The sequence below is a fragment of the Mya arenaria genome, chromosome 5, assembly GCF_026914265.1.
Source record: "Mya arenaria isolate MELC-2E11 chromosome 5, ASM2691426v1".
NCBI classification, from domain to species: domain Eukaryota; kingdom Metazoa; phylum Mollusca; class Bivalvia; order Myida; family Myidae; genus Mya; species Mya arenaria.
Window position 1 is genome coordinate 76,629,001 of NC_069126.1, and position 9,525 is coordinate 76,638,525.

At 33.8% G+C, this 9,525-nt stretch overlaps 1 protein-coding gene across 1 annotated transcript; it reads left to right on the plus strand.

Moving 5' to 3' along the window:
- On the plus strand, window positions 1-8,960 carry LOC128234574 (palmitoyltransferase ZDHHC16-like). Its single transcript, XM_052948872.1, has 9 exons — window positions 1-117; window positions 1,255-1,495; window positions 1,731-1,925; window positions 2,340-2,451; window positions 2,848-2,981; window positions 3,901-3,966; window positions 4,544-4,777; window positions 5,657-5,727; window positions 5,941-8,960. The coding sequence occupies exons 2-9, from the start codon at window positions 1,259-1,261 to the stop codon at window positions 6,053-6,055; spliced, it is 1,164 nt and encodes a 387-aa protein (XP_052804832.1). The 5' UTR covers window positions 1-117; window positions 1,255-1,258; the 3' UTR covers window positions 6,056-8,960.
- The last annotated feature ends 565 nt before the right edge of the window (window positions 8,961-9,525 follow it).

Genomic DNA, 9,525 nt, shown 5'->3' on the forward strand with positions numbered 1-9,525 from the left:
CTCCCTTGTTTTCAAGTTTACAATTTAATTTGGTTTGTTTGTTTGGTGTAATTCACCCAAACCCTCTAGGCTAGAGTGTTACATGTAGCTATTAGAAAATGCCATACATGATACAAGGTAAGGATATGAACAAATCATACATTAGTTCATGTTTATATAAGTTATCATTGACTATGATCTTTCATCTTGAAACTTATTTAACATTTAGCCCAGTTACATCACAATTGTCGAGATGGATTCCTATTTATACCTGTAGGTACAATTTCTTTAATACTTAAAATATGTTATATAGATACCAGTATGCTTGTTATAATATACAGTATATGTAGTCGGTCAATAGCTATTCATAGCTAATGTTTTTCTCTGTTATGTCATACTGACTGAAAATAAAATTTGATTTGATTTGATTTGTTTTTGTTTCGTATTTTGTATGATAAAAATAACTTTATAATAATATGCTGTCATTAACATTAGAGATTAAATCAAAACACCAGTACATTTCCTTTTCAATGCAGTTGAAACAAGAGTATTGTAAGGGTTGCCAATGCTATTTTGTTCTGTTTGACAAGGAGCATAACTTGACTAGTATAAAACCAGTGTCATTGGCCTTGTTTGTCAAGTTCAAATTGTCCCTGCCTGGTTACATGTGTAAAAGTTTCATTGGAATATCTAATGTTTTCTGAGCTTTATTTAAGCCAAGGCCACAGGGGGCAGAAACAAATTATTTTCTTATATGTATATATACATATAGGCTTAAATAAACAAACAAAAATGTTTCTGGCCCCTGTGGCCAAGGCTAAAGACTTAGTGTTTGCCTGCTGCCACCTACATTATAGATGTTAAATCTAAGTTTTAATCAAACTGAACAATCATTTGACAAGTGACAGTTTTGCAGGTATGTGTTTTTTGTACCAGTGTTACTGGTATCAAAAATAAAATGCAGAAGTGACTAGAATGGCAGAAAATGGTTTTGAAGATGTCAAAAGTGTAGTGTGTGTATACATGTAGTTCAACAGTTATATTGTTAGTTGTGTTAAGTGCTACATGTAGTTTTCTCGCAGACACAAGTCTGAACAGCATACCGTACATGACACAAACTTGCTTCCATGATTTGAAATTATTATTAAAGTAAAATATACACTATATTAAAAAAAGTTCCGATAATGACAAAATTATTATACATTATACTTATAAATATTTACAAAGAACTATGCTCTGTTACTTCTTTGCTCAAATGTGCCATTGTCTTTTCAGGTGAATGTGCCATACATTTCATCCTGTTCTTCTGTATATCTACTGCATGTGTGGGGTTGTAGCCATGGTAACATGGTTGCCCCGGAGAGTACGGAGGAAATTGCGAGGTGGTTCAGACTGGGTGTCAACACTTTACTACACCCTCTTTTACAACTACTTCACATCTTTATACGTTGCTCTAGAAGTCATGCTTGAGCCACTGTTTTGGTTTGTGGAGAAGTTTGCTAAATACCTTGGTCCAGTAAGTGTTGTTATAATTTGTACCATGTTCATGAAAGATTAATGATAATGCAAAAAATAACAATCAAACAAGTGGATGTTATATTCTGACTGTCTCTTCATTTTATAGTGTATGTTTAGTGGATGTTATTGCATTCTGTAAATATTGACATAAATTTATGAGACACCTATATTCACAAGACATTTAAATTCATCCCTGTGTTCTCAATATATACCATTTTATTCTGATTTTACAGGTGTTTGTTACCTTGGTAGTGGTTATGACAACGTCTGTGGTTACGATATTCTATGTGTGCCTTTTGCCCCATGTATACACCACCAGCCTGCCCTGGACCATTTTCCACCTGATATTCGGGCACTGGCTGCTGGTGAACATTGTCTTTCATTACCTGATGGGAGTGTTTTCACAACCGGGTACACCACCACCACAAGTAAAGTTTTTTATTTAAGATTTTGTAACCAAAAAATACATGTTATATGCAGCTGCTGTTTCAATTATGCTGAAATAGAAAGAATTTCCTGTAAGTCTCAATTATTGTAGACTGACCATGATTTGGGTTGCGTTTATAGAGCGGTACATGCATGATTCCTTTTTATTTGTCATTGTAATAAGTACTTTAAGTAAGGACACAATAGTGATATATCAATCACCCGAATTGTTCATCAAGGAATATCTGGTCTATAAAGCAGCTTATGCTATATTTGAAATAAGTTTGTGTAAATGTTCAGAGTCTGAACTTCAGACAAACGATATAAAATGCTGTATCCTTACTTTTCAAATGGGACATGGCAAAACTCTTCAAAGCTATAACAGTGAACTCTCTGTTTTTACCTGTATTTTACAGAATGTTCCTGAGATAGTATCAGTGTGTAAAAAGTGTATTTCCCCGAAGCCTCCCCGCACCCATCACTGTACCATATGTGGAAAATGCATACTCAAGATGGACCATCACTGTCGTATCCTTACATGTGCAGTATAATAGTAGTCCTTTCACTGCAATGTTATTTCATATTCAGCTTGACTGTTTTTAACAAGTCTATAATGTTAGTACTTGATTTCATTCTTGTACTAATCGCTATCTTTATTTTTTAAGTTTAAGCAAGTGAATTGAACATGGTCGAGCAACAGAATTTTGATGTCAAAATTTATTAGAAATGAATTAAATAAAGTCTAAAATAGCCAGTCGTCGATCATTTTGGCTTTGGCACCAGCCCTTAGGTCAGATTTGTTTTATTTTCGATATGTTCACATGTACATGTATAAATGTAGATCAATGGTACGTGTAGTATTATGAGAAAGTAGCTTGTTAGTCAGTTTTCAGTCAGCCTCGTTCACCCTTGACCATTGTCCAGCATGGCTGAACAACTGTGTTGGCCACAATAACCACCGCTATTTCTTCCTGTTCTGTGTTTACATGTGGATGGGTACGATCTATGTCAGCTGGGTTGGACATGACCTCTTCAGGCAGCATTTCTATGGAGACGAGGTATGAAGGCTTGCACTATATAGATATTTTATTCGAATTTGTTTTCACCTAAGAAACGGTTTATAGCTGGTACTTAATGGTTTTTATCCATTCATTGGCTGATGCCATGCTTTTTTTTACATGGTATTCTGGAAAGAATTTTACGACTGTGCAAGTTCTGTCAGTTTATACACATGTACAATTACATAAGCATAGTCTTTTGTGTAGGAAAAAATTGAAATTCCTAGTGTACAACCTGCTCAGGTTTATGACAATTACAATATTGCACTTTGATTGGATTAGCGTGCAGTTATTTACCAATGGTTATTATTGACTATTATTATATACAAATTTATGTTATTGAATTTATAGCGCTCTTAATCAATAAATACTTGACTGCAAAAAATATTACTAATGAGCAGTCATCGAAATTAGTCTTTTGGATAAACAAGCCTGAATTCTTACTCTAGTGCTTGGCATTTCATTTTTGAACAAGCCCTGCTATATAAAACCCAGAATTTGAGCAAGCCTGGAAATCATTTTACCAGTGCTGGGCTTGTGCTAATTTTGACCACTGCGATAAGTAATAAATGTGAATTGATTACATTATTCCACATGTTGATGCTGTATAACACAGTAGGGTGTGTTTGCCAATATTCCATGACATACAATTTGCCTGCATGCCCTCCTGCAGCTATAAATCAGTTAACAAGAACACTAATTATAAAGTGACCAATTAAAAAATATACATTTGTATTTGTGACTCTATCAATCTGGAAAAGAATTGTTATTGTATTTTTTCTCTATTGATTGAGCCAATAGCGCAATTTCATATGGAATAAAGCTATTACTTACTATTAAACTAACTAAATGAACATGTATCTATTGGGCGAATGATTTGTAGAAGCAAAACAAATGTATTTTCTGTTCGATATTTCAGCCCACAGCATTCCCACCCTTGTTCTATCCACTGAATGCCATCCACGATGCCATATACAGGTCGAATGTGAGTATGCAAAACTGATACATTTTAATGAAGTTAAATAAAACAAATGATCAAACTTCACAGAAAATTACTGGTATATTTTTGTAATCATTCAACTTTATGCTAAACCATTTGTATTATGAATAAAATACAATTCATTGCATAATTTAATGCATAGTAATCAAATATGTTTCCATAGCATCAATGGAACTATTATGCTTAAATTTTCAATCAAACATATAAAAGAGATGGAAACATATTCTAACAAACTATTCAAATAAAAAAACCCATAAAGTTTGTGTGGGTTAAACAACTACAAATGCAACTAAATTTCAAGACATGCAAGTAGTATTGTACGTACAACTACATCGTCATGTTCGTGACCTCACAAATGGCCACACAAATGCATTCAGTTTTTACGTTAGGCTATTAGGCTTAAATGTTCCTATCTCTTTTAAATGGAATGATATTACCTTGAAATTTTCAGGATTGTTGTTTAAAGCACTGACATTCCAGAAAAAACTGGTTATAGATATATCTGTGTACTTTAGTGTACCTCAATCTATACTTGAACTGTTACTTTCTATTCTTGTCCTAGGATCCAGCAAAACCAATGTCAATTATCATCAATCCAAATCCACCTCCAAAGGAAAACTACATAGAGCATTACTACCACATAGCAGTACTGTATGAGTTTATCCTGTGTTCCGGGGTCACCCTGGCCCTGGGGCTGCTCATGTTGTGGCATGCCAGGCTTATCTCCAAGGGTGAGACCAGTATCGAGGTGCACATCAATAATACACAGAGAAAGAAGTACAAGAAGAAAAACTTGGTAATTGTAATCCATTTTACAATTATTCTTTCGTTGTATAAGAAAATGTATCTCCTAAAAAAAAGGTGTCTATCCCTACCAAAGGAACTTTCTTGTGGCCTCTCAAAAGGGACCCTAGGTCTGGTGTCTACCATGGAAACAAAATTATGTATGATTTAATAAGCTTTCAGCTTTTAACACAAACAAGATGATTTTTTATGCCCCCAAAGGAAGATGTATTAAAATCACTGTTTGACTGACCTTCGGTGTCTTCGCTGTAACTTTTATCTGACACAGAGTGATTATGAAATTTATTGGCACATGTGTTCAGTACATACAGGAAAGGTGTCATGTGCAAGACCTATGACCCTACATCAAGGTTCAAGGTCACACTTTGAGTTCAATTATGGAATGCTGCATATTCAGTATACATGTAGTTGGTCGTGTCTGGGCTGTATTTTTGTCATGCAGGGAGAGATTTTAAAATTTTATTGGCACATGTGTTTGATACATAAAGAAGATGTGTCTGGTGCAAGACCCATGTCCCTATCTCTTCATACACCACTCCTCCGCACTTGACATCAACCAACATGGTGGCCGGCATTTGCTTCAAGTTTATTATAGCTCTTCCTGAGTGAAGGCATATTATGAAATTAATAATTGCATAATCCATTGATGGCACTTTGGGGGCACTCATTACTTACTGTGACAGCTCTTGTTTTAAGTATAAACTCAAAAAAGGGCAGTAGTGTATTTCATAATTGCTTAGAAGTTTAAGAAATCCACTTTATATCATCATTGTGTTGATTAACAAATAACTTAGCCATTTCAGCAGAGTGAACACTTACCCTTTATCCTTTTTTATTTGCGTAAAGTAGTGATGAAACATTCTTATTTCAGGTTTACAGAAACCCATATGACTATGGTTTAAAGAAAAACTGGATGGTGTTTTTAGGTTTCCACAGCTGTAGGTGGGTATTTCAAGATTTGAGAACATTTTCCAATGAGAACATTTTCTGATTGAAATATGGGTCTGCACAATTTCTAAAGTTGTATGCATAACATATTAAAGTCAGAACAAGGCTGATATTTTGAATATATTTATGAAAATTAAAGAAATAGTGAAATTTAAATACATTATTTCTTGCATGCATACCCCAGTAATCCAAATGTATGTGTTTCAGGACATTTATATGTAAGGTTCTGCTGCCATCCACCCATCCACCAGAGGGAGATGGACTGATCTGGTCTAGAGCTTCCTACAAGTTTAAGCAAGACAAAGGGTTGCAACTCTTGTGATGACAGTTATACAAAGGGCTGCAACTCTTGTGATGACAGTTATACAAAGGGCTGCAACTCTTGTGATGACAGTTATACAAAGGGCTGCAACTCTTGTGATGTCAGTTATACAAAGGGCTGCAACTCTTGTGATGACAGTTATATAAAGGGATGCAACTCATATGCCAAGGAATACGAAGGGATGCAACTCTTGTGATGATAGTTGTATGTTTGCAATACTTTTGATAACAGTAATATGAATTGGTGCAACTCTTATGGCAACAGTTTATCAAAGAGCTTCAACGCTGTATAGTATGCATCTCTGTGTGACATCATTTTTTAGAAGGACTTAAAAGGTGCTTTTGAACTCTTTGAAAACTGTAAAAACATGTTGAGATTTAAGGAAGGGTTTGACATATTTTTACATGGGGTGGTAATTCTTGAGCCACCATCTGATTAATTATGTTGAAAGGAGCCTTAATCTTAACATTTAAATAGTGCATTCTCTGCTCAGCTTGTTTGATTTGTTTATATTTACATCACCAATGAAGAAATAGATAACAGGTTGAATTAGGCCTTTTGAGCAATTTTTGGTTCAAGCGAAATCAATAAACAAAAATTGGAACCTCTAGGATATGTTTAAATGCATCCGAATGCTGGTATTGCCTACCAACTAGATATTAACTAAATGTCAAAAGAAACATAAGTTACGGTAGTTTGAATTTTTGTTCTTTATTTAACTGAAATTAGACATGAAATGACTCATAGTTCAATCTCCCAAAGTTAAAAAATCTTGTTTCCAATCGTTTCTTGGTATAATATTTAGGCATTCTTTTTCTATTCATACAAACCCTGCAAGTCATATCAAAATAATACAGGTTCACCAGTCATCCACCATTCACATAATTCTACATTGGATACCATGCCAAATTATTTAAACTAGCGATAGTGCTGTGATTGCATTTAATCTATTAATCGTCGATGGATGCCAACAATCGGTAAATATCGATTGAGGTCATCTATGATCAGTTTTCTCCAAACATTATTTTACGTAAAAAAACATTAAATACACATGTATAATATCATGTACCATCAGTAGTTGAGGGATAACATGATATATCCAAGTTGGGGGATATGATTGTACGAAAAATAATTCAATTTTTAAGTTTATTCTTTTGACATTACATATTTTTACATAAAATAAGTAAACAAACAAATCATGAATATAAGGCATAGAACTTTTGGAAATAAACATTCTATTTACATTATATTATTAAGTTTGGAAATTTGCTTATGATTATATCCAATTTGATGATAGATAAAGATTGTCCAATATAATTTAATTATTGATGATGAAATTTGTCCCATTATACGACACTCATTTAAAGTCAACACAGTTACCAGCCTCTGATGCCTATAGAGTATTTTCTTAAATGCACATCCAGAGAACTATTTGGTTCTTTTTTCTTCTCTGTAAAATTAATTTATAACCTACCGGGTATTAATGTTGATTTTTCAATAAAAAATCAGAATGCTTTTGATTACTTCAAAGCTGTTGCTAATGGCTGCAAATTCAAATTCTGTCGCATTATATAACACTATTAACAGTATACCATTACCAAATATTCTAAAATCCTGTTTATTTTAAGCTCACATATATATATATTTGAATATTGTGCTTTATGTGTGTATAGTTGAGACACATTAACATGTGTGTTATGGCCTGATGTAGGCATACCTGAGTGCCAAACTCGGTAATGTGCAATACGAGATAGTTCAATGTACCAGGCAGTGATTGTACAATGTGTTGAAAGTGTTTTTGCTGTAATTGTTTTAAAATGTATGATCAGTGTCACGTTATGATAACGAGTTTTTAATATGTTTGTTTATGATTTATTTTAAAAAATATATTTCTTTCAGCTATTATTTCAGCTATTAATTATATCATATAAGCCTGTAAGCTTGTTTGCTTTTGGAAGAAATTAAGTTGTGGTAGTATCAAAGTCTTTGGGTCTGTGTCGTCTTCGGCAGTGTGCTAAACCATAAACCTAGGCCATTGTTCAAGATAATAAATGTAACTTTGTACACATGTTGCCAGAGACAATACACAGAGTCATCTTAAGCAAGGCTAAATACTTTGGTGACTTTGAATCATTGTTGAGTTTTCCCCTTTTTCTGACAGAAACACAATAGATGAGTGTCTGCATTCACTCTGTGGCACTCTTGTTTTAAATTTCACCTTTGTATTGACAAAATCATTATTTGGTGTGTGATACCAATTTGTCTTTTACATTTTAGACATATTTTTTCACCTTATTGATTTTGTGAAGCTTATAGTAAAAGGCTAGAATGAATGTATTGAAATGTCGTTTGTTGGCTATAAACCATCTACATTATAAAATGTAATCCTTCAAAATCCATTACTTAGTATACATGTGTAATTCCAGACTGCTAGTTAGTCATTTTCAGTATTTTTGTATACATTAAAGATATAATATTAAACTTGTTCTTTGTGCTGATTTGTAATTTCATTATGTTTCAAAGTGTCAGACAGACTGTAGTTTGTTATATACATTGCCTTCTTGTATTGAAAGCATAATTATGTGAGGTTTACAAGATCTGGAATACATTAAGTACTGAATAGGAGATTAAGTCTGATTTTTTTCATAAACAGGGAGACAATTGTTTTTGCTCGAGTTTTCTGCCCTTCCGTCTGAACATCACAAATCGTGTCCACTCCATATCTCTGGAAGTGCTTGAATGATTTTTAAATAACTTGCCACAAATGTTCACCATATTCAGACAATGTGTAGAGTGCATATAACAACCAGCTCAGTTCAAGGTCAAGGTCACACTTCGAGGTCAAAGGTCATATAACTATATTTGGTGTCCTCTCAATGTTTTGAATCGCTTAAAGGATTTTGAAATAACTACGTAACCCACAAATGTTCACCATATTGAGACGATGTGCAGAGTGCATCTTACAACCAGCTTGATTTAAGGTCAAGGTCACAGTTCGAGGTCATACGACTACATTTTGTGTCCCCTTCATGTCTTTTTAAATGTTTGATGGATTTTGAAATAACTCGCCACAAATGTTGACCATATTGAGACGACGTACAGAGCGCATGTTACAACCAGCTCTTTTCAAGGTCAAGATCACACTAAGAGGTCAATGGTAATATGACTATGTCATGTCCACTCCATATCTCTTAAAGCACTTGAAGGATTTTGAAAAACTGTTCACCATATTGAGATGACGAGTAGAGCTCATGGTACAATCACATTGAATGAGACAACCATAGGGGAGAAATGTTTTTGATTTCAAAAATAACTGTCTAGTTGTGTCAAGCTTTTGGTATGTATTTATCTTGGCTAAAATACATGTGCAGCTTAATACAAGACACAGAGCCATCATTCATAAAACATATTAAGTTAATAAACTTGAAACAAACAAAAAATAAAAATAAAAATTAGGTTTAGAGATATCT

What these genes read in the sequence shown, in the direction of transcription:
- LOC128234574 (XM_052948872.1), top strand. Translation starts at nt 1,259, where the DNA reads ATGTGCCATACATTTCATCCTGTTCTTCTGTATATCTACTGCATGTGT. An exon ending in ATGCCATATACAGGTCGAAT is followed by an intron (nt 3,967 to 4,543) that starts GTGAGTATGCAA and finishes TTCTTGTCCTAG; the next exon opens with GATCCAGCAAAACCAATGTC. An exon ending in TTAGGTTTCCACAGCTGTAG is followed by an intron (nt 5,728 to 5,940) that starts GTGGGTATTTCA and finishes TATGTGTTTCAG; the next exon opens with GACATTTATATGTAAGGTTC.